The sequence below is a fragment of the Vulpes vulpes genome, chromosome 11 (genome assembly GCF_048418805.1).
Source record: "Vulpes vulpes isolate BD-2025 chromosome 11, VulVul3, whole genome shotgun sequence".
Classification (NCBI taxonomy): domain Eukaryota; kingdom Metazoa; phylum Chordata; class Mammalia; order Carnivora; family Canidae; genus Vulpes; species Vulpes vulpes.
The window spans coordinates 88,367,343-88,392,911 of record NC_132790.1 but is presented as its reverse complement, the minus strand read 5'-3'; the positions used below and the strand labels follow the sequence as shown (position 1 = coordinate 88,392,911).

Sequence of the window (25,569 nt, the reverse complement as noted above, 5' to 3'; positions counted from 1 at the left end):
ATTACCTCTCTCATCTCATCTCTTACTAGGAACTCTCCCAGTTACTATACTCTAGCCACCTTATGATAAAAGTTTTATCTTGAAATTATAGCAACCATAACTTGATCTTTTAAATGAATATTTCTTTCATTTTTCTTAATTAAAAAATTCAGAAATGGATATTGAATTCAATCAAATTCTGTATGTTTCCTGAAAATTTAGGAGTTTTACCCTGACAGCCATGAATGAGATTGGTGGGTTTTTGTTTGCTTTTTGTTTCAGGGTGAATATGCCAGGTACGTTCCTTATCAGACTGTTAGACTTGCTATTTCCTATGTCTGAATCTCTGCTAAGAAGCCATATGGTTTCTCTCTCCTCTCCAATTTTTATTCAGATGTCCCTGTACCGAGGCATTTCTTCTTCGCACATTTGATCTAATATAAATTTTAACTTACCAACCCCATCCTCATCCCTGAATACAAGCAAGGGTTGGGGGTTTTCTGTCTATTCCCTGCTGTGTTATTTTTTTTTATAAATATATAAATTGGAAGGTTTGTAGTCTTTAGTTCTTTAACTGGTTATCTTTATAACTTTAAGTAACTTCAGTATTTTGTTTCTTTTGTTGTTACCTATAAACCAATACCTGTTGATTATGAAGGGAAGAAGTTAATATGCTTATATCTACTTTCATGTCCCATCTTTTGTCTACCACAGATACAGATTGAATATCTTAGTGGTAGTTGTTAAAAGAGTAATATTATTACAGTTTGTTTTTATGACTTTAAATAAATATATTGTGCCAAAACCTGTGTTACTATTTACTTCATCTGTTTGGATAGTTTATCTGCTTTGAATCCCATACCCCTTAAAATAGCAAGGAAAACACGAGCAAGCCTATTTTGTTGTCTCCTGGTATTTTTTTATTATATTATCATTATTTCCACAGTGCCAGGATTTCTAATATTTACATTCAGTTCTATAACTTAAATCTCCGACTTATTTAAGTTTAGTTCTGTATTCCGTGTTCTCCACCATCCTTTATTATCATGGCATTTTATTGATTGGATTTTTCCTTAGGAGCTACTTGTCCATAATAAAATAAGGGACTTTTTCCACAATCTAAGTTTAACACAGTCTCCTTCATTGAAAAACTCTTGCTACAGGGATGCCTGAGTGGCTCAGCGGTTGAGCATTGGCCTTTGGCTCAGGGCGTGATCCCAGTTCCAGGATTGAGTCCCGCATTGGGCTCCCTGTGAGGAGCCTGCTTCTCTCTCTGCCTATGTCTCTCTCTCTCTCTCTGTCTCTGTCTCTCTCTCTCTGTCTCTCGTGAATAAATAAATAAAATCATTTTTTAAAAAATCTTGCTACCAAAAAATAAAATAAAATAAATCTTGCTACCAAAGAAAGAAAAAAAAATCAGCTGAAGTAAACAGTGTGTTTATTGATCTTTGTGATGACATTTTGGTGCAAGTTCCCTATTTTCATTGTAGACTAGTAACAGTTTACAGATCAACACAGACTTGGCCCACATACTTGAAAAGCACCGTTTACCTAGAGCTTAAAACATGCATCCTTGACTTTTCAAAGTCTCATATCCCTCAGACAATGGAGAGGTTTAGCTCGCTTTAACTAACAACTCCATTACCCCTTTCTGATATAATACTATATTATCATGTATGTTAGTTCTATATATATATATTCTTGATTCCACAAGACATTATTGTTTTATAAACTGAGTGTTAATTGAGATATACCTGTATATTTACCTTTTGAGTTGGTCTTCATTCCATCCTACATCTCCAAACTCCCATCTTGGATCTCATCCATCTTCCTTCTCCCAAAAGAAGGCCCTTAAGTATTTTTAAATTTAGATCTGTTGGTAACATAATCTTTATTTTTTTAGATTGTATTATGTTTTAGATTGTTTGAAAGTATCTCATCTTTGCTATTGAAGGATATTTTCACTGGGTATAGAATTCTTTAAGCACTCTAAAGATATTATAATAATAATAATATTAAATAGGATATCTTAATATCCTGTGACTGCATCTTAACCTTTGAAATTTATCGCTCATTAAAAATACTTTTTAGCAGGCTTATGATCAGAAGAATATTAGGAGAAGAGTTTATGATGCTTTAAATGTGCTAATGGCAATGAACATAATTTCAAAGGAAAAAAAAGAAATCAAGTGGATTGGCCTGCCTACCAATTCTGCCCAGGAATGTCAAAATCTTGAGGTAAGTGAGGAAACTCTGTTTTTAGATAGTAGTTTGCTTTATTTTACATAAGATGCATTTTAATTTAGAAATACATATATTAAAATATTTCTAATTATTCTCGTATACTATGTCTTTTTTTTTTTTTTTTAACAGACTCATCTGTGTAGAATTTTAGAACTGGAAGGAGATTTAGCAAGGTATATAGTTTGATAAAACTGAGGGACACAGAAATTAATTGACTTGATTTTTACAGTTTCTTAGATAAGATTTTTATTTTATTCTAGCTTAATTCTGAGCACTCTACTAAGAAGTTTTGGACAATTCATGAATAGAAATATCTTATTTGATGAAATGCTTGCTATAGGGATCCAAAACAAAACAAAAGAATCAAACTGGCTGTTTACCTTTTGTGTTTAAACTTTTATCTTTGACTCTCACATTAGTGGCAACAGAATGGTATTTCATCTGTATCTTTATCAGAAAGGATAGAATGTTCAGCTTCTATGATTTTTAGGATGATATGTGCAAAAACAGTTTTTATGGGTGCCTCAGTGGCCCGGTTGGTTAAGCGTCGTCTACCTTTTGTTCAGGTCGTGATCTCAGGGTCCTAGGATTGAGTCCCATATCAGTCCCTCTGTCCCTCTGCTCATGTTCTCTCTCGTGCGCACGCTCTCTCTCTCTCTCTCGCTCTCTCTCTCTTTCAAATAAAATCCAAAAACCAAAACAAACAAAAAAAATTTTTTATTCCATTAACTTTAATCATTATAGACAATTTTTCCTATATGAGCATGTACCCTGACCTACTGGTTTTAAATTGATTTGACATCTTATACTATAATGGCCATAAATGGAATAAATTGAGGTTAAATAGAGTTTCTGGCAATAAATATGGTTGATTACCTGTTTTTCTCAGTCCTTTTCCCCTCAGCAAATCAAAACTTACTTGGTATTACTTGTGGGTGGAGGGAGAAATTAGACATTCGTCAGAAGTTGTAGAATGTTATCCATAGTCTACAATGGAAATGACCTCCTTTTCTCCTTCTGATAGAGTGGAATTTAAGGATCATTTTTATTATCAGTAATATTAAGCTGATAACTAAGCCTCAATAAGCAAAAATTTGTTAGTCCCATAAGCATATTCCATATACAAGTAGGAATTATGTATTGAATATGTAGGCTAGGGATCCCTGGGTGGCGCAGCGATTTGGCGCTGGCCTTTGGCCCAGGGCGCGATCCTAGAGACCCGGGATCGAATCCCACGTCGGGCTCCCGGTGCATGGAGCCTGCTTCTCCCTCTGCCTGTGCCTCTGGCCCTCTCTCTCTCCCCCTCTCTCTGTGTGTGACTATCATAAATAAATTAATTAAAAAAAAAAAAGATACTTAAAACTTAAAAAAAAAAAAAAGGATATGTAGGCTATCTGTATTAGGAGCAATGTCCATTTAAAAGTCAATTAAACTGGGGATCCCTGGGTGGCTCAGCGGCTTGGTGCCTGCCTTTGGCCTGGGGCACAATCCTGGAGTCCCGGGATCGAGTCCCGCGTCGGGCCCCTGGCATGGAGCCTGCTTCTCCCTCTGCCTGTGTCTCTGTCTCTCTCTTTCTCTCTCTGTCTGTCATGAATAAATAAATAAAATCTTTAAAAAAAAAAAAGTCAATTAAACTGAGATCTTAAATGAGATCTTAACTCATTCTTCAGGTTAGGGGTAATATAGGAAAGTAATTAATAGGAGGGCCTCTGGAACCAAATAGCTTAGGTTCAAATCCTGACTCTTAACATTCATGAACCATGTGACCTTGGGCAGTTACTTCACCCTCTATGCCTCCATTTCCTTACATTCAAAATGGGTAACAACAGTACTTTACCTCATAGAGTTTTGTGAAGATGCATTAAGATAATGTGTAAAGGAAAAAAAAAAAGATGTGTGTGAAGTGCTTAGTTGAGTTGCTGACACACAGAATAAAGTCTTCACTAAGTGTTAGCTATGATTCTGATTAGAATTGAGTAAGAAATAGCAACAAGTACTGCATACCAAGATTTTATTAAGTGGATGAGTTTCATTATTGATAATAGTTGCCACAATTCTGCTATCATGCCTACTTGCTTACCCTAACTCCTGCTTCCCAAAAAGGTGTGATATGCCTTAATTGATATTGATAGTTAAAATGGACTGAGTTTTAAGGAAAAACAATTTTAAGAGTTATTTATCTGAGAGAGAGAGAGAGAGAGAACACAGAGCATGAGCCGGGAGAGGGGCAGAGGGAAATAAAGAGGGGGAGAAACCCAAACAGTTTCTGCACTGAGCCTAGAGCCCAATGTGGGGCTCGATCCCACAACCCTGAGATTATGACCTGAGCCAAAACCAAGAGTTGGACTCTTAACCGACTGAGCCACCCAGGCACCCCTGGGGAAAATTCTTGATATCTCAGAATTGGAACCAGGAAAGTGAGCTGTACTTTATACTTTCCATATGTTCATGATATTTTATAACTTATGTTTTAAAGATAGAGAAGCAGAGGAGGATAGAACGGATAAAGCAGAAGCGGGCCCAGCTGCAAGAACTTCTCCTGCAGGTACAGATGCTGGGATGGTTTTCATTCTTTTCCCTGCCTGTATTCTACTGCTCTCCTTACTTGCATTTAGAATCAGTGTTTTCTACTTTGGGTCCCTTTTGAGTAGTGTCCGATGGGACCAATCTGGGGCGGCCTTCTCTTCATCTGTGCTCACCTCCATCCACATGGTCTGCCTTTAATATGGTTGGTTCTGTCTCTCACCATCATCATGGCCCATGGCATGTCACCTGCCCTGTGTGTGACTTATATTACCCAGCGATTTACCTCTGACCTTTATTCTGAACAGAAACTCAGGTCCTTTTGTATGTGTTTATTTTAGCAATAATTTAGAATATAAAGAAGTAAGACTAGTTGAACTTCAGGCACTTTGAGTAAGATAATCAAATCCACCTATAATGACTTATTATCTATAAACAACGAAATAATATATGGTGATTCAGTAAGCTTCATAGAAATACCAAAAGTTAAAAATGCATTTCATTTTAAGAAAATTGGCTTTTATAGTGTAATAAGGATCCCTGTATTTATACTGTTTTGGATAACTGCCTAGAATTTGGATGGTTTTTAAAAATATAATAGAGCCGATTTATAAAAATCATATGAGGTAAAATCACATGGACTTTTTTGTAAATTTTATTTTCGGTAATTGCAGTTGCTGTAAAAATTCATTTGAGCAGTACACTGGGGTCATTTTCAGTGCAATCAGAAACCCTTTTAAAATGAACCAGAGGGTCTTTATGCTTTTTTTTTTAATCAGCAAATTGTCTTTATATGAAAAGCTTCCAAACACTCATAAAATCCACTTTGATTTGACAGCCATTAGAACCTATTTAATTTTTTTATGTAATCCATTTTTTCAGAAATAAAGGTAACAGTTAAATTATCAAATATCGTAGTAGGGTTTTTCCAAAACACTCCCTTGATCTAATGGACAGAGTATGTGAGGTATTCTTAAATACTCCACATTTTTGTTTTTCACTTTCTAGATAGTTATGTGTGTTTTTTTTATTTTACGTTCATGTATAAATCAGAGCAGCAAGAGAAAACCGTTTAGCCCTTGCAGAGACCTATATATGACCTGGGAAGGAAGTAGGAAAGGAAGTAGAAGAGCAAGGGCAAAAGAGTAGCAGCAGATAGAGCAGAGATTGCCCAAACACAGCACACTCCAAAGGCGAAGTTCCACCCTGATGAGGCCATTTCTTTCTTCCTCATTGTGTTCCGTGTCTGCTTTTCACTCTGAGCCCTGGACGACCTACCTGAGGAGCTAGGGCTGGAATGAGAACTTTATATGTTTTTTCATACTGAATTTCCAAATAAGGTTTTGTTTGAAAAGAGTATTCCACAGCTTATAAAACAGAACAAAAAACTTGAAAGCTGATTGTTTATTCCTTTGCTCCTCTCTGTGCAAGTCTGCCTCCTGCCACCTGGCCTGCCAGGCACTAGCTTCTAATCCATGCTGTCCCTTCCTTCCCCCAGCTGCCGATGCTGTCCCTATGCCCACACAGCTCCCTGCTAGCTCACACTCCCTCACTGCTATGCCAGGCCTTCCTCAGGTTCCCTCAGAGCCTACCTTCATGGGACCTTACTTCATGACCTACCTTCATTCTAGAGCTTGATTTTTGGCATAGCGTTCATGAAAAACCTGTCTATTAGTATACCCACAATAATCTGCTTCTCGGAAAGAATGGTGCTAAGCACGGTCACCGTCCTGTCTGTGGGACGTTCACATCCCTAGATAGCCTTCATAAAGAATGAACCTGAATATTTTTTCCTCTGCTTATCTTTGTACAGTGAACACTGTATTTTTTAAGTTCTAAATTTCTTTTCCTTTTGTATGTCTCAAACCAGTTATTTCTAGATTTCAACCCAGGGGCAACCTAGCTGTCAAATTTAAAAAGTAGGTCTCTCTTAATATTAAAGTGAAACCCAAAGTATAACTGGAAACAACTACTCTCTGGTCTTCTGGTAGACATACATGCAGCTTATTTCCTGCTGTGTTGTTCATCTCTCAAAAGCTGTCACAGACAGTAAATTAAACATGTCCCTGAACATTAATAATTTACCCTGGCAAAGCTAGCTTGATTTTTAACAAGTCAGTGTCACCACTCACATCACATGACACAGGTAAGTTTTACTTACATGGCACCATTTCTCATTTATCCTTGGTAATGTAGAGGAGGAATGGTGTGAGTAGATGATATCTGTAGGTAATCCAGATACCCTACTTTTCTCTATATAACTGGCCCTACCAGCCCTTAAACCTTTTCCAGGGCTATTAATACATAGCAAAATGAATGGCTGAGCCTGCCCTGTGTTCAGCCTCTGAAATTGATGTTAATGAACCTGGAAAAGAACAAAGGGAAATCAATCAAAGGGCAACGAAGGAAATGAATCCAAAACAAACGGGAAGTGATTTTTCTTTTTACTATCAAAATAACATTATATGTGTTTTTACTGCTTTCTTGGCCTGAAAAATCTTTGATATACTGTTAAATGTACACAGTATTGAATAGTGAGTCATAAATATATAAGAACTCTGGTTTATCACTGTTGATATTCCCTCCCAGGCATGACCCTGCCATTGGCACTAGGTCCACAAAGCTAGGGCAAAGTATGACAGCATCTCCTGAGATGCTTTTTCTAGTAGAAGGGAAGAGAATCTAGGCAGAAGTATCCAAACGTTTCATTCCTTGTCTCAGTCTTACGGTATCAGTAGCATTTTTTTCAACATTAAATATATTAAACAAAGAATATAAAACAGCCTTCATTCTTTACCAGCAGAAAATAATGAAGTCTGACTTAAGTAACGTTTGATCGTATTGATAAGTGGTAAGTGTTTTGATTGTGATTGGTACTGCTAGTGATTTCTGGACACACTGTTAGGGCTAGAATAAATTGGTGTCCCTTCTGTTTTGTGCATTTTAGGAGTAAATTTTTACTTTCTAGGGATAGTACCCAGTCATTTAAGATAAAAATAATCTTAAACTTTTGTTAAGGCTCAGAACCTAAAATTAATAATCCTAGGGTAAGAGTGCTAAAACATAGAAAGTCACTTAAATTCATCACTACTGGATGAGAAGATGGGACACACCAATAAAAGGGAATGAGTGGATCTGACTTTAGGAATATTTAAAACCACTCTTTCATGAGCAGATGAAAAAGTTGAATTGCATAGTCTTTCTAGCTATGGAATTCTCTGATACATTTGCCTTATTAAAAGGGGGTGGGCAGTCACTTCTTTGACTTGCAAGTAATGGTTATAACTAAAAATAGCAGCAAGATTCAGGATAAAAATTCAGGCCTTGATATATCTTATAAGTGCTAACCCTCAGTTTCTTGTCTGGAAGATATCAGATGCGGGGGTGAGTTGGGCCAAATCCCAGCTATGCCCTGAGGATGCAGGAGTTCTGTGGAGGTACCCTAGAAACCTAAGGGGTGAGTGAGGGCAGAGCCAGCTGGGCTCCAGACTCCCTGCCCCACTGCAGCCAGGCACAGCAGTACTACTTTTATCTGTTTTATATGGTGTCCCAAAGATTTCATTTGACGAAAAGTTTGCATATCCTGAGCTAGACAACTAAAAGGTGTATTTAACCCCAAACTCCCAAGAGTCTGTGTTAGATAAATGGGAAATATAAGTTCACTTAGTATCACTTTCTCTGTGTCACTCTAAGAAGAGTTGCAAGAGCTGCTGGGCTCTCCCAGATTTGTAAGATCCTATGGATGATGGGAGTCTTAGGTCCCATTATTTATATTAGGATGATGTTAGACATCATTTAAAAGTGTGTTTTTTCCCTTGAAATCTGTCTGAGTTAGATCCTTCTAATCTTTTCTTTTTTACTATTTAATTTTAATAGGTAGACAGCCTCTTTAAACTCTCTAATTTTAAACTATTCCTTAAATGCATTTATTTTAATTCATTTAATTCCAAATCACTTATTCACTTTAAATGACCATATTTTTTTATTGATCATTACAGCAAATCGCTTTCAAAAACCTGGTTCAGCGAAATCGGCAAAATGAACAACAGAACCAGGGCCCTCCGGCTCTGAACTCCACCATTCAGCTGCCATTTATAATCATCAATACAAGCAGAAAAACAGTCATAGATTGCAGCATCTCCAGTGACAAGTGAGTGGAGAACTAGGGGAGGACTGTAGGGCCAGCCCCTTGTTAACACATTCCTAGCATTTGCAACATAAAGAAGGGTGTACTTCGTTATCTGAGCCCCCAGGCAGGCTGGGCTGACCTCCTCGGGGAATGGGAAATACCTCTGCTGATGGAGTGCGGCCATCTACTAGTGCATTCTTCATCACTCACCCTCTGCAGCCCCCTGTCTTGTGCCTGGCACTGTGCTGCCTATACTATACACATAGTGGAGCCTGGACCCCAGCCAGGATGTGCATGTATGTACACTCTGTGGCAACCCTGGGCAAGTAACTGCCTCAAAGTAGACCATCAATGAGGGCCTGGGACAAGGTAGGTTCCCTGGTGATTCACTTGCATAGTTTATTGTGGAAATATTGTAGGTCAACATGTGGCATTAGGGCAGTTGTTTCTTTGTTTTTCTGTTTTGCTCTATGGTATTGGAGTATGCTTCTGCTTATGAATGAATGGACATGAAAGTGCTAGGTGCATTGTCTGCTTTCTTTTTTTATTTATTTTATAACTAGAAGTTTATACCTTTTGACCACCTTCACTCATTTCATCCACCTCTGGCAACCAATAGTCTGTTCTCTGCATCTATGACTTCATTTTTTTTTTTTTAGATTCCATATATAAGGGAGATTATACAGTACTTGTCTTTCTTTGTCATCTTATTTCAGTGAGGAGAATTCCCTCAAGGTCCACCCATGTTGTTGCAAATGTCAGAATTTCCTTCTTTTTTATGGCCAGATATTCCATTTGTACACACTTAGATAACAGAGATACTCTACATTTTCTTTATTTGTCCATATGTCAGAAGACAGGTTGGCTCTGTATCTTGGCTATTATAAATAATGCTGCAGTGAACATGGGGGTGCAGGTATCTTTGTGAAATAGTGATCTTATTTCCTTCAGTTGTATGCCCACAAGTGAGATAGCTGGATCGTGTGGTAGTTCTGTTTTTAATTTTTTGAGAAACATTCATACTGTTTTCCATGGTGGCTACACCAATTTACAGTCCCACCAGCATTTTTTTACATTTTAACTAAAGTTGATGATATTTATCATAGCAAGTGAGCCGTGGCACAGTTTTTAAAATACTACTAAGTTAATTTATAACTTATTTTACTCTTCATGAAAATAGCAGTAATATTCAGGCTGTGACCAGCATCCTGAGATATTTAAGGGAATAAGGTGTGGAGTGAGAAAGACCTAAGTGTGGATTGGGGTTCCCCCATTTAGCTGCTTCAGAGCAATGTTCTGAAGAACAAAAGAGGATGATTCCAAAGCCTCTATCACATCCTAGCCTTGCGAGGATTAAATACGATGATGTCTATAAAGGTTTTGACCCAAGGCAAGCACTTTATAAATATTAGCTGCTGTCACAAGGAGTCCGCATATAATTTATTGATCAAATTGGGATCCATTTGAAAGTAAAAGAGTGCTCAGTAATCACATCAGTCCCACAGGCATAGTCTAAGACTGTCCTGGGAGACTTGGGCCTCTGGTCTCCTTAGAGCTACAGCATGGCCCTTGGGCTTTGCCTTCCCTTGTCTTTTCCACTCTTTTCTCAGGCAGTGTTGCTTCCCCTCTTTATCTTGATTGCTTACAGAGATTCTAGGTCACTTAAATAAGAAGGTGCCAAAAGAAAAACAAAACAGTGAGCAAGGATCTCAAAAGTATTTGATAATTAAGACTATAGACATAAAAATAGTATGAAGTCAGAAGATCCATTTTTCAGTTTTTCCTCTAGCTACATAGCTTCTTAACCGTTCTGAGCGCTGGATGCTTCCTCATCAAAAGTAGGATTTATAGTATTTAACTTGCTGATTTTCAAAAGTTGTAGATAAATCTTAAAGAACCCAGCCCAGTGGTCGGTAAATGGTACGTGTCTGTATTATTATTCACACAATTGCAAAATCTTCACAAAAACCTACATCTTACAGGGACTATTAACATATTCTCATAAAACTGAGACTTCTGGAGAATGTTTAACATATTTTCAAGAGAAACAGTCTTAGAATTATAGTTCCTCTCTCCAGTCAGCCTCTTGTTTTGTGAGGGATTATTAAATTCTCTTCATCCCTTAGTCTTCCAAGTCTAAAGAGAGTAGCAGGAAGATCTGGGAACCATTGGCCTAAGGGAATTATGGATTCTGTTCATCCCAGGCTGGGGCCTGGTAAGGTTTCCATCCCTACGTAGGTGGTTACTGACTTATGCCCTTTCCCAGCCCAACTCTTAGTGTAGAAAAGGAGGCTGTGAGCAGCTTGTAGAAGCTTGTTACTCAAGGTAGGTCCTAAAGCCTTGTCTTTCAGTTACTTTGTTGATACAATCTTTTCCCCTTAATTAGCCTTGAGGCTCTTCACAATGGGATTAAGTTTACAAAACCATCTGCTTTTAACATTTACCAGGAATCATCTCTGTGACAGGCACGTGCTTCAAATTTTTTGTGTTTTTCAACTGAAAATTTGTTAATGTCCTTTATTCAAATTTATATAATACTTCAAACTATTTAAACATGGTATTTCATTTTAAATTGTAATTTTTGCCCTGACCTAAAATCTAGCATGAATTATTTTACCTTCACATGATTTTAATAAGAATTTTATGACAATATAAACCCACCACTGTGCCAAAACATTCATCTGCACTCAGTCCCTGTGCAGCTGAGGCCTATGGGTAAAGGTGCCCCAGGGCCCAGCCTAGGAGTCAAAAGGACTGTGTTTTCCTATATTCGTCTTTTTTCTTTTTTTTGAAACATTGTACAGGGCAGCTGGGCATCCTGATTTGTTACTTTTCAAGGACATTTGTAAATGTGCACTTTTTCCTTAAGTCATTTATTTCACTTCTTAGGCTCTCAAGACAGGATTTGGGTTTTGGTTTGTTTGTGGAAAGTCTTCCACTTATTGCTTATCTAAATTCTATAGCTTGACACTTGACTCAGGAAAATGAAGTAAGCATCCAAAATAGTTTATTGGGTTTTTTTTCTCTCTCTCTCAAACCTGATAGGCCGACTCATAGTAGGGATGTCATATATTATATTAAACTGAAAAATCTTCCTTAATAATTTGTCTTCTGTGACAAAACTGTAGCCAACTTTGAAAGTATTGGCTCTACACCAGAGTTTCTGTTCCCTGTTTGTAACAACTTTGAATAGGACTGAAGTTTATGGACTCCTATTATTTGTCATAGGAAAACTGTTTTAGTTGGGAAAATGGCTTGTTTGAGATGTCATTTCCCCCTGAACACAGCAGAATGACTGTTACTGCTCTCAACAGTGACAGTTCCTAGTACTATAACTGAATTTAGGCCCTCATTCTTGCGTGTAATGTACAAAGTACAACACTATGCAGACCTCCCCTATACCACTGAAACCCCATACTAACTTTGTTTTCTGATACAGGTTTGAATATCTTTTTAATTTTGACAACACCTTTGAGATCCATGATGACATAGAAGTGCTGAAACGAATGGGAATGTCCTTTGGCCTGGAGTCAGGCAAATGCTCTCTGGAAGATCTGAAACTTGCTAAATCATTGGTGCCAAAGGCGTTAGAAGGTTATATCACAGGTATGTTAACTAACACTTTCACATGTTGTCCCTGACTCCATGTCAAACCTAAACCTGTTAAAACCTTCCTCATAGAAAATTAAAGTCCACTGTATGCCCCACCTACATTCTGTGCCCTTGAAACGTAACCATTCTCTTGAATTGCTTATTTATCATCATTTATTTTTCTTTAGAGAGATATAAATGCAAATATAGTAAACTGGAAACAACTTACTGTTTAATTTTACTTATTTCTGACCTTATATAAATGTATATATTTATGTGTGTGTGTGTGTGTGTGTGTGTGTGTGTGATATATTCTTTAGTGATACAGGTTTTTTCCACTCAACATGATCTTTTCATTCATTGATATGGTTTAATGTTGCTATAATTCATACATTTTTACTGTTGTACAGACCTCCATTATATGGCTGTATCACAACTTGTTTATTCATTTTGCTGATGATAAACCTTTTAGTTTTGTTTCCAATTTCTTGATGTTAAAAAACAGTGCTACTTTGAACATTCCTATAGCATAGTACCCACCTGCCAGTGTAAAGCATAGTACCCACCTGCCAGTGTAAAGCATGAGATTACTGGGTCAGAAGTCCATGCAGCTTCAGCTTCACTAGATGATACCAGAACTTTTAAATTTGACTTCACAAGTTACATTCTCACCTGCAGGATACAAGTGTTCCATTTGCCCAATCAGGTGGATGTGAAATGGTATCCTAATTTTTTTTTATTGAGATTTAATTCACATACCATATAATTCACCATTTTATGGTATGTACAATTCAGTGGTATTTAGTATATTCACAAGGTTATGTAATCATCATTAATTCTAAAACATTTTTTATCACTTCAAAAAGAAAAAGAAACCCCATATACATTAACAGGCACTCCCTATTCCCCCATTCCCCCCAGCCCTAGGCAACTACTAATCTGCTTTGTCACTATGGATTTGCCTATTCTGGACATTTCATATAGATGGAATCACACACTATGTAGTCTTTGTGATTGACTTCTTTTACTTAGCATTGTGTCTTCAAGGTTCATCCCTTCTCACTGCCATTGTATGAATAATAGCACATTTTATCTATCCATTCATTAGTTGGTAGACATTTGGATTGCTTCCGCTTTTGGCTATCATGAATGATGCTGCTATAAATATTCTTGTACATATTTTTGTGTGATCATAAGTTTCACCTCTTTTGGTCATGTACCTAGTAGTACGATTTTGGGGTCATATGATAACTCTGTGTTTAACATTTTGAATAACTGCCAAATTATTTTTCAAAAGCATGTGTACGAAATTACAATCCTACCAGCTTGTCCACATCCTTCTCAAAACTTGTTATTGCCCATCCTTTTTATTATTGCTATCCTTGTAGGTGTGAGGTAGTATTTTACTGTGGTTTTATTTTGCATTTTCCTAAGCACTAATGGTGCTAAGCATCTTTTTGTGTGCTTATTGGCCATTTGTAGATCTTCCTTGCAGAAATGTCTGTTCAGATCCTTTGCCCATTTTTGCATCAGGTTGTCTTTATTATGAGTTTTAAAGAGTATACCGACTACACTTGAAAACAAAAACTAGGGGATCCCTGGGTGGCTCGGCGATTTAGCGCCACTTTCAGCCCAGGGCCTGATCCTGGAGACCCGGGATCGAGTCCCATATCGGGCTCCCGGCATGGAGCCTGCTTCTCCCTCTGCCTGTGTCTCTGCCTCTCTCTCTCTCTTTCTGTCTCTCATGAATAAATAAATAAAATCTTTAATAATAATTTTTTTTAAGATTTTATTTTTAAATAATCTCTACACCCAATGTGGGGCTCAAACTAACAACCCAGAGATCAAGAGTCTCATGCTCACCAGTGAGCCAGCCAGGTTCCCCTCGTTCTTACTTTATTTTGCTTTAGGGTTTTGCCCCTTTGGTCAAAACACACGAGTTTGTTGATTGAGATTTGATTTCTGTTGGATTTGGTTCTTCAACCAGCGCCATCCACCTGCTGCAAGTGTGACCCCTTCTTCTTGTCCCTTAGCCAGCTTGCCCCTTGTTTTCACCCCCCACGCTTTGTTCTTCCCACTCTCTCCCAGAGTAGGCCCTGCTGTTTTATTAGCAGCCCAGCCATTGTGGCAGTCCAGCAGGGGCTGAATAAAAGGGTCTCAATAAATCACCAGAACTTTATTTTAGCTTATTCTCAGTGAAAAGGCTCAGGGCAATCAGGCAGACTCTGTGGTTTTGGTCTCTTTGTGACTTCATTTGCAGGCTGGGAGATAGACTTTCTGGTGACTTTTAAAAAAAGAAATGCCTGTAGTGTGCAAAGGGACAGAATGGCTCTTGAGTAAGATGGTGAGAACTATTGTGTGTATCTTACGATAATGTGAAAGAAATGTAGGCTTTTCAAAGCCATTGTAAGAAAGAAAATTTACTGTGTAATGCCCACAAACAAGTAAATAGCTGTGTTCTGACAGCAAGTTTCCATATATACTAATTGATATTTACCACAGGATTCTGGCTTTAATTTCATCTTGCACAAGCTTCTTATTTAATGTAGTTAAAGTCTGCTATTCTTCTTAGAATTGAAGTGTTTTTTTTTTCACAGCTGCCTTAACTAGCCTATAAAGAAAAAGGTTCACAAGGCCATGGGGTAAAGTTAATGAAATCATTTCCTTTCCTCTTTTCCTACATAGGAAGCTTCTCACTTGGTCGGATGGTACCAGGATAGCAGAGTTTCTAATATAGTTTGGGGTTTTTTTGTTTTGGTTTTTTTTTTTTTGCACAGGAATTAACAAAACTATTTTAATGAACTTTAATAAAAGCTCATTACTAAATTGACAGTCTTATTTTGTAATGTAAGTCAGAATTTCTTTTTAGGAATACATTTCTTTATTTTATTTAAATTCAGTTAGCCAACATACAGTACATCATTAGTTTCAGATGTAGTTTTCAATAATTCATCAGTTGCGATAGGAATACTTTTCTAGAATTTCTTTCACCTCTTGTAAACTGGTGTGAAAGAGACTATACTCATTCAGTAACATTTAGATCTTACATGTCCCAGTCACTGCCTGCCTTGAGCTAAATTCTAGATACTGAGGCCAGTATTAAATAAAATTACAATAAGAATTTATCAGGGTTGTGATTGGAGAAATATGGTATATGCACAGAAAAGAATATTGCAGGGATACACCCAAAATATTTTATGCAGATTAAAACAGTAATGTCTGCCTCGCCTTCATTAAAAATATGACTGCTTTTATTTTTTTAAAGATTTATTTATTTATTCGTGAGAGAGAGAGAGAGAGAGAGAGAGGCAGAGACACAGGCAGAGGGAGAAGCAGGCTCCATGCCGGGAACCCGATGCGGGACTCGATCCCGGGACTCCACGATTACTCCCTGGGCCAAAGGCAGGCGCTAAACCGCTGCGCCACCCAGGGATCCCTGCATGTGACCTTTTAAAATAAGGGCTAGTTGGGGTACCTGGGTGGTTCACTCTGCCTCTGTCTCTACCTCTCTGTGTTTCTCATGAATAATATTTTTAATTAATTAATTAATTAATTAATTAAAAAATAACATAAGGGCTAGTGTGAGTTACAAAGCAAGGGATACCAGGAAAAAGAAATATATCTTTTATGAGTAATAGCACTGAGTTCACTGAAGGGGCATGTGAAAAGCTTCTTACCTATTTCTCATTTGACTTTCTTTTTACCTGCTCCTGGCTTTGGCCTTTTACACCAGAGTCTTTGGTGGTGAGGACAGCAGGTGTCCAGGAATGGTGCAGTGATCACTGTACTCTCAGCTGCCCTCTCAATGTCCTAATTAAGAAAAAAGATTGGGAGTCTGTGAGTGGTTTATTTTTTATTGTTTCTGTGTGTGAGTGGTTTAATTTGAATTTTTCCTCACTGTCATCCGCCTTCCCAAATTTTTTTCCTGTTTTTACGTCCCAGAGATTTCCTTTTTCCAGGCCAAAGAAACGTGGGTTCTCCCCAGGGCAGGAGACTTACCCAGCTGTAATTTAGACCAGGCTCATGCCCTACCTCACCTGTGCTCCCTTTAACTGCAAGAGCAGCAGCCACAGAGCTTGCAGCACACCTACATCTTCTGTTTCTGTTTCTCCCTGTAGATATCTCCACAGGACCTTCTTGGTTAAATCAGGGACTACTTTTGAACTCTACTCAATCAGTCTCAAATTTAGACCTGACCACTGGTGCCACCTTGTCCCAGTCAAGGTACGTATTTTTTCAGGGTTTAGAAAGAGAAGCCGTGAAGCCCTGCCCACACCCCCACCCCCACCCCCCCCTGCAGGGGAGAGCCAGGTGTCACTGCTGGCCCAGGTCTTGAGCACATTTTGGCAGAGCTCCCCAGTGGCACCTCCTCTCCCATGTTTTTATTCCGACATTTTACAAAGCTTGAAAGATTTGCCACATTAATGAGCTTGTGTGTTTTTAATTATTCGCTAGTGTAAACCAAGGGTTGTGCTTGGATGCTGAAGTGGCCTTAGCAACTGGGCAGTTCCTTGCCCCAAACAGTCACCAGTCCAGCAGTGCAGCCTCTCACTGCTCTGAGTCACGAGGCGAGACCCCCTGTTCGTTCAACGACGAAGATGAGGAAGATGACGAGGAGGATTCCTCCTCCCCAGAATAAAGACAGGAGAAAACCCACGTTTTAATATTTGACGCTCATGTGTGTTTTTAGTGTGAGCTCTTGTTTTTAAAATGATTGCTTCAGTCTTTGCCTTTGTTTGCACTGTGTGTTCAGTGAAAACTAGGGAAACACAATAAGCAAATGATAGGAAGGCTGAGATGATTGAGATGAAAGTTAACCTAGCGTGAATGAAAACTCTGACCAAGGGAGCAACGGATCACACCGCAGACAAAGCGGTTTTCTGAGGTGATGGAGGGGATAGCCCCTAAAGAATTGGCAGCATGAATGAAGCTCATTTATCTCCCACGAGGTGGGATCTTTGTGTCCCCCCACACCCCTGTAACCGTCCTTAGGATCAGGATTGCTGTAACAAACAGTCCTTGACTTCATGTTCGTCATGTCTCTCTTCCTCGCCTGGGCTGCTTTTCACAAGCAGAAGTGAACGCGAAAGGATCCCAGGGGGGGCGAGTTGTACAGTGAGGGATGTAGACGGCAATCCTTGTGGTCTAAGGAGCACAGACTGAACTGCTGAACTAGTTGAAAGTCTAGTTGAGGTGCTTTACGCATCAGCTGCCTTAGACGGCTTCTAGAAAGGAGCAAGCGCTAATTCTTAAGTACTTAAGTGACATTTAGAATAATTTATAGTAAAACTGAGATGATCATTATTAGCCAATGCATTGGTGCATAGAATTTTCTAGGGCTACTTCTGGAAGCCAAATATAGAATAGCATTTCCACGTGCATTAAATACTTTGCCAGCACTGCCTTTGCCAGCATTCTGAATCTGGAGTTTTACAGAGAAGGAAATTGTATCTATAGTTTTAATCGAAGCTATGCATTTCATATAGCTTTTTCATTTGAAACAAAACAGAGAAACCCATTCCTATGACCGAATTGCTTGCTTATAGCTCCCTCCAGTACTTGTATGATTTCACTCTGTGCAATTTGTGAAAATGAACCAAATGTCATTACTTTTGTCTTAAAAGAAAAGTCTCTTTCAAGAATACGAACAGCAACGTTTTCCTGTACACGTCACCTTTTGTACATTTTCGTTACTCAAAATTACCTTATTGGGTTTATTCCTGGGTAAATTGCATTTCAAACTAACCCGATATTAATTAAGTGTTTCACAGAAACACAGAAAAATGTTGATCACTCCAAATGACTGGATTTGTGGTAGTGCAGTATACAGTATGTTGTTTCATAGCCAAAGATGCCACTGGGCGTACTGCCCTGGGGCGTTCACAGCTCCTGGCCCTCTGAACAGGGCAGTGTGAGGACATCGGCCGGCACGGCCAGGCCCCGATCTATCACATTAAGGCCTTGAGAAGGAGCAAATAGTAATGGAAAATAACTCTTTGACTCGAATCCTTTGGATTTGCCTCTAGATTATGCATCCAGCACCTTTGGGCGCAACACTAAGCTTGTCCCAAATCGGTTCTTTTCTAAACCCATGGTGGGGGGTGGGGTACGGATGCCTTCTGATGCCTTTTTAAAGTTCTTCCACTCTGCTTACAGTGAGCTGGAGAGGAAAGATTTGGCTGACCTAAAATTTTTATGAAAACTAATACACAAGAACACACAACTTTAACTGAGGTTCCTTGGAGACAACACTCATTCTGTCCTAATAAGCCATAGTGCAGACTCAGAGTGGTCAGGGGAGCAGAGAGATCGAGGCAGTTCTAGAGACTTCTTCTGTCTCCGCCTGAGTTCTGAGCACACCTCTGAGGCTGGTGGGTGGCAGGAGTCCGAAATAGTGCAGAGGCTGCAGCAGGGCCCCGAGGGCTTCCGAGACACTATCGACTCGAAGAGCATCAGCTACACAGTTGGATAAAACTGGTTCCTTCCAAACGGCCCCCTCCTTTACTGACTCCAACCTTAACTACCCATATCGCTGTACTCGAGGGCCAGCCGGGACCTGGAGAGCCCAGGGGTCACAGCTGACTCTTTAGTCTTCACAATATTTTATACAGGTTCCAACACCTGTACATCAACATTTCTGCAGGTAATTCAGCATAACCATTCCTGCACCAAATAGCAAAGTCCTTGCTGGAGCTCTAGTTCTCACTCTCTCTCTCTCTCTGCTGTTGTAGTGTTTTAAACTGATAAAATGCCGGTTTGGGGTTTATTGTTTTTGTTTTTGTTTTTTTAAAGCAACCAAAGACTCTTCACATAATTGGTGCCCCATCATCGGCCATCTCAGCCGTTCGTGTGTGGTATTTGGTGGAAAGTGGCCTCCACCCCTCAGTAAAGGGTTTGGGTTACTGCTGAGGACATCTGTTGGAGGCACACTGTGGTCACCAGGACATCTCGCTGGTGTCAAGCCTTACCTGAGCAGAAAGCTAAGTTGAGATGTTTAGAAAGATAAATTCTTCTATTCTTGTATATCTCCCCTAAACAAATTTTTTTTTTAAGTTCAATACTCAGTCACAATTCTATATAGAAATCAAAATAACAAAATGTTGGGAAATTATGATTACGATATCCAGGATTCCTTATAGGAATAGCCCTTGGGGTCACATGCACACATGCATACACACGTGTGTGTGCACAGACACCCCTCCCAGAAGGTGCCAGTCACACTCTGCTTTTTGGGGAGTTCGAGAGGCCTTTTTCCTCCTCAAGGGTCAGCTCAGCTATTACCCTTTTAAGTGCATGATGTCATTGGGCCGGTAAATTCCTGCTTCCATTAGCACATGCACAGGGGGCACCAGACCTGCCACACTGACCCTTACGTGGGGAGGCCAGCACTTTCAGAGTCCATGGCAGTGTGTGAGGCACCCAGGCACCTGCCCGAGCTTCCCTTCACCCTTCCCACCGTGAATCTTTCTCATTTGCTTAGTCTTTGCGCATGCCGGCAAGGGGGTGGGAACAGCTTTGGCAAGTGCTGATCTGAATTGTGCCTTATGATCACGGAGGACGTTGTGGAAGGGGCAGGAAAAGAGATGCCAACGCGGTGATGCCTCATCTTAGTGATGGCACCGTCCCTGGAAAACTTGACAATGACCACGTGTCTTGTTCCCTACAGTTTAATTCTTTATAGAAATGGTGGGGAGTTTCTGCCGTTTTACCAGGACAAAAGAGGGTAACTCCCATCGTTGGCGGAATTTACAGTTGTAACTGTACCCTTGCCGTACTTGAAAAATAAAGCCAGGGTCAGTCCTCAAATGCAAATTAGCTCCTATCAGATAATTAAGATGGAGAGGTTTCACAAAGGAGTGGTCCGCTTTCGCCGTGCAGACATTTGTCACTCGGCTGTCTGCTAGACCACAGCTCTTTTTTGGCTACTTGGGTTACAGTGACAGCAAAGTTGCTCCAAGTGTAGATGTAACTTAGGCCCTGGGACAGTCAGAACATAGTGGCGGTGGATGTTCTTGGAGGCAAGGTTACAAAGGAAGGGAGCTGCCAAAGCTGTTTCATAACCACAGAGAGAGAGAGAGAGAGAGAGAGAGAGAGAGAGAGATCTGTTTAGCTTTATCAGTGATTGACTATAAGGGCCCTTTAAATACCTATCCCACTCCCTGTCCTCAGTCATATGAAAGGAGTGTTTCTCCCCAAACCAATCTGGGATGTAGACGATAAGATTGTGCCTTCCTAGTGGTTAAGTACGGAGTGGGTGTTGGACAGTGAATGTAACAATTTAATCCTTCAGTAGGTATTTGAGTGAATACAGAACAGAAAACATTGAGAGTGATTAGTGCTAAGGGAAAAATGATGGGGTAATAAGACAGTGGGGGGGAAAGGTGACTGGCTAGGCCGGCCAGGGAAGACCTCCCCCTAAGAAAGTGACATTTGTCCTGAGTCAGACAGTTGAAAGACTGACGTCTCTATACCTTCTTTCCACACTATCCCCATAATAAGCACTTGGATTCGCTACTAAATTCCAAAGGTCACACCGTTCCGGTGTTAAACATAGATTTTGGGTGGGATTTGTTAAGGAACTTTTAAAATATAAAAGAAAAATTTAGCTGCCAGCAGTATCCATGAACCAAGAGAAAATTCTAACTCTAACCCATGACATTCTCATTATTCATTTCATCACCCTGCAGTGGAAACTATACCATAAAAAAGTAATCACTTTTCTAGGTGTTTTCTTCTAGTTTTTCAAGTTGTTGGATACATAAAGATCTACTTTTTGTATTAGATACATAAAAGATAACTCTGCGTGTGGGTTGGCTTTAAGTGGAGCTAAAGACTTCCCCGGGATATTTTCACAAATAGGCTCCCTGTCTCCGTGGCCCAGGGCAGTGGGCCCTAGGCCCTGACGGTCATAAATGTGTACTTATGGGGGACCCCCCCCCCCCAGCCGTGTGCCCGAGGCCCGCACCACGCTGTCGGCCTCAGAAATGTGCCTCCTTGCCCTCTGAATCACAGTCGGTACAGTCTTCAGCTGATTTAACTTACACTGAAGCCACACTATTACTCAAAAGGGAAAAGCCTGATGTTTGCTTAAGATCTTTTTAAGAAAAATTCAAACTAAACGCCCACATAAATGACAACATTCCTCAGGAATTCGCTCCTTCAAGGTATCTCCAAACAGGTAGGCTTACGTAACCTTTGAGATCCAGTTTCCCCCCACACACCTCCATTCATGCTATGCTAAAGAAGGAAAAGTGGGGGGCACAAAACTGTGACCCTCCAGTTGTGCCCTGGGCATCTATGACAAGTATGAAAGCTTAAATGGTAGCAGATGTCCTTGTGACGAGACTGCAGGAAGTGTATTGTTTCTTACGTGCATTCTCTGCAGCTGTTCTCTCAGTCCAGGTAAAACCCTGAGTCATCCTTCTACAACCTTTACTTTACAAAAAGGGCTCTGGAACTGCATGCTCTCCTGACCCTTGCTGTTCAGCCGACTGGACTTGGCCTCCCTGCTTAGAGCTGCATCGGAAGCCAGTGTAGATGGAAGGGACAGGACTCCCCCGTCCTCCCCCGAGGGTCTCAGAATGGAAGGGAACATCTCTTCTACCCCATTTGTTGAGAAACAAGCTGAGAGCTTGGCCTAACATCCCTCAGCCTGTCTGGCAGAGCCTGCACCACAACCCAGAATTCTTCCTCCCGTGAGGGCCACTTGGCCTCCTGCAAACCACACCCTCACCACCGTCCTTCAGACAGCTTTGGATTTCTATCAGTCCTCTGTCGCACCAAGTGCTTAACAGTTGAGCAAAAGCGGGACTCCACCCGTGAGTCCCCAGCATGAGGTTGTGGTGTCAGCTTTGGGCTTCTCTCGACTTGGAAGACCCCAGGTTTAGTCATCACACCTGGGAAGAAACTCATTCCTCCCTGAGGAAAGACCATCCTACATGTTTATGTTGGTCACCGGTAGGAGGTTGAGAGGTTGAGTTCCCACTGGATCCTTCTGTACCACATTAGCTTGTTCTTGTCCGTGCCTCTCAACACAACAAGGAAACTTCCCCAGATCATGTTGGGGGTTTAAAACCCTTTGTCACTTCAAACTCACCACGTTGTCACTTACATGTCATCTTCAGCATGTCAGGCACCACCTAATAACAAATGGCCTAATGTTTTATTTTGCTTATTCTTGACTGGGGTCAGTGTTTTTCGCATACTAAAAAGTCCGAAGATCCAGATATTTTTCTGCTAAAAGACTTCTTTGAGCACATTGCGGTTCTGTTTCTCCTTGTAGTACGATGGCAGGTGCAACCTTTCCGGGTCCTGAAAATAGAACTAGTAACTGGGGCAGGCTGCTCAGTAGGCCTGAGCTCTGATGACCATGGTTCAGTACTGTGAGTTCCTTGAGGGATTTCATTTGCCACCACCACACTTGACTTCTAGACAAAAAAAAAAAAAAAAAGGCTGTGAGCCCAAATCACAAGTTCATTCACCTTTTCATTTGGAGATGCTTTACTCTGATCATGTGCTGTTGGGTTTTATTTCCAGAAAATCTAGGTCTGCTTTTTTTCTGCATGAAGGAAACGTTGTGGTGCCACATGCTTTAAGCAGTTTAAACAGGAGAAGCGAGGGAAGATGCAGACACCACATCTGACTTGCCTAATGTAGACTTTATTAGATTGAAGTACCTAACCTAATATGATGTATTATTTTATAGCATCTCAAACTTTGTAAATAAATACCGTTATTTTTATATGGAAATTTTATAGAAGAGCTATTTCTGTATACTTAATTATTCCTGGATTTCCTGAAATTGCTTCCCAATAGATAACAGTCAAGTCCTAAGCAGTGTTCCTCTAAGGATGGTTCAAGACCACCTGCAGCAGAATTAATGAGGAGAGTTTTAACTTTTTGCCTCCCTAGGACCGACCCCAGACACTCCGAAGCTCTGGGAGTGGGCCCTGGGAAATTGTATTTTTAATAAACTCTTGAGTGATGGTTTTTGTCCATTAAAGTGTATCTTTATCCATCCTGTAAGATTAAAAGAAGGAAGGGAAGAAAAAACATCTGAGATGAGTTGTGCTTGAGAAAAAAAAAATGGATCAGACTATTCTATGATTTGAATGAGATGTACTATAGAAAAAATAAATAATTTAAATAATGTTGGTCTGTCATTATTAGTGGGCTGATGGGGGGCCAGTGGGTACTGTGGCATGCCGCCCGCCCTCCGTCCTTCAGGACCGGGACACTCCCTCCCCTCTCCGTGTCCCCCAGGAATTGCCCTCGGAAGAGAACTACCTATCCCACAGCTACATCCACCTGCAGCCAGTGAAGGTACAAAAGCCCAGCCTCCTTGCTCCAATTTGGGGTATCTGAAGTACCGTCTCAACTTCAGAATTCCTCCTGGGCAGCTCCTCCCACAACGATCATGGCTCAGCTTCCCCTTCGCCCCATCCTGCTTCCCCCACTATCCAGGTGGTCCCAGAGTACCCTCCAACACAGGCGTGCCACCTGTCCCCCCATGATGGATATGGGTCAGATGTTTAAAGGGTTTTCTGGGGGGGGATCCCTGGGTGGCTCAGCGGTTGAGCATCTGCCTTCAGCCCAGGGAGTGATCCTGGGATCCGGGGATCGAGTCCCACATCAGCCTACCTGCAGGGAGCCTGCCTCTCCGTCTGCCTGTGTCTCTGCCTTTCTGTCTCTCATGAATAAATGAATAAAATCTTTTTCTAAAAAAGTTGTAAAAGGTTTTCTGTGTTACAGATCTACGATTTTACATCATCTTAAGGTCACTGGAGGAGATTGTAGCATAAAGAATAATGACCTTACAGTCCCAGAAATGACCTGAATACAGATTTTTAGAGAAGATGTTTTCTTAACCTCTCTTTACTCCAAACCAGCAGCAGCCAGAAGAGCTGCAGTGCTGAGTACCAAATACCCCCAGGCCCCGGGCAGAACTTCATGGTTCCCAGCTTCGGAGACCAAAGCCCCTCAGCACCTGTTCAAGCAATTTTTGCCTCCTTCGGGGAGAGGCAGGAGCTCTCAGTAACGGCTGTCTCCTGTGTTCCAACAAGCTAAGCAGAGGACTTCATGGGCACGTGGATGGGAAGAAGGTACAGAAGGGTTGAGAGCAATTTGGAGGCCATTGCCCACCCACCCCCCACCCCACCCCCGTGGGCCAAGGCTTGAGGAGACACCAGGAAACGGTGAAGGAAGCACTCGCCTGAATGCTACTGCCCAGAAAGGAAGGTGTCTTCCTGTAAAGATCCTCACCCAGGTTCAGCAGGCCGAGTATGTGACGGTGGTGGACTGAACACCCAGTGTGGAAATGGGGAGCCAGTGCCCACCTCTTGTCCCAGGGATTTACCGGCGTGGTGAGACCAAGCCAGTGTGCCCTCTGCTCCTCTTCTCCACCCCCTAGTGGCAGAGCCATTTGGTTAATGTGTCCAAGGACCTATGGGGGTTACCACTGGATCATTTGGCCCTAAGAAAGCGCTTTAGCTCTTGCAGCCATGTGGATGTTGTGAAGGACTGTCGGGAGTGTCGTTGGTAGCCATCAACGCAGCCCCTGGGCACACGGCTGACCAGGGAAGATGTCTGCAGACTCCAGGAGTTATTTACTTCAAAACCCTGGTTTTTGATGAGGTGGGCCTACCCGAGAGAATAAAGCATCAAGAAAAGATCGCTTCAACCAATGGGAGATAGAACCCATCTGACAATCAACTTATCTATCTATCTATCTATCTATCTATCTATTTATTTATTTATTTATTTATGAAGACTATGCATTTATTTGAGAGAGAGCAGGAGCAGGAAGGAGAGGGAGAGGCAAGGTCCCCACTGAGCAGGGAGCTAGATGCAGAGCTTCATCCCAGGACCCTGGATCATGACCTGAGCCGAAGGCACATGTTTAACCAACTGAGCCCCCCAGGTGCTCCTCAACTTGTCCTTTTATTTTTTTTTTAATTTTTATTTATTTATGATAGTCACAGAGAGAGAGAGAGAGGCAGAGACACAGGCAGAGGGAGAAGCAGGCTCCATGCACCGGGAGCCTGACGTGGGATTCGATCCCGCGTCTCCAGGATCACGCCCTGGGCCAAAGGCAGGCGCCAAAC

General features: G+C 40.8%; 1 protein-coding gene across 24 annotated transcripts in view; it reads left to right on the top strand.

The window, feature by feature from the left end:
* The window catches only part of TFDP2 (transcription factor Dp-2), a 163,453-nt gene extending 139,838 nt beyond the window's left edge, over positions 1-23,615 (top strand). For 13 of the 24 annotated variants that reach the window (XM_026018502.2, XM_072727049.1, XM_072727032.1 and 10 more), the window contains 6 exons: positions 2,074-2,217; positions 4,700-4,768; positions 8,745-8,896; positions 12,315-12,481; positions 16,585-16,690; positions 16,922-23,615. In XM_026018502.2, coding sequence (XP_025874287.1) covers positions 2,074-2,217; positions 4,700-4,768; positions 8,745-8,896; positions 12,315-12,481; positions 16,585-16,690; positions 16,922-17,105 — 822 coding nt within the window. In that variant the 3' untranslated portion in view covers positions 17,106-23,615. Of the gene's footprint in view, positions 1-2,070; positions 2,218-4,699; positions 4,769-8,744; positions 8,897-12,314; positions 12,482-16,584; positions 16,691-16,921 lie in introns of all 24 variants that reach the window. The other 11 variants (XM_072727040.1, XM_026018503.2, XM_026018501.2 and 8 more) reach the window with 1 other exon arrangement.
* Positions 23,616-25,569: the final 1,954 nt, after the last annotated feature.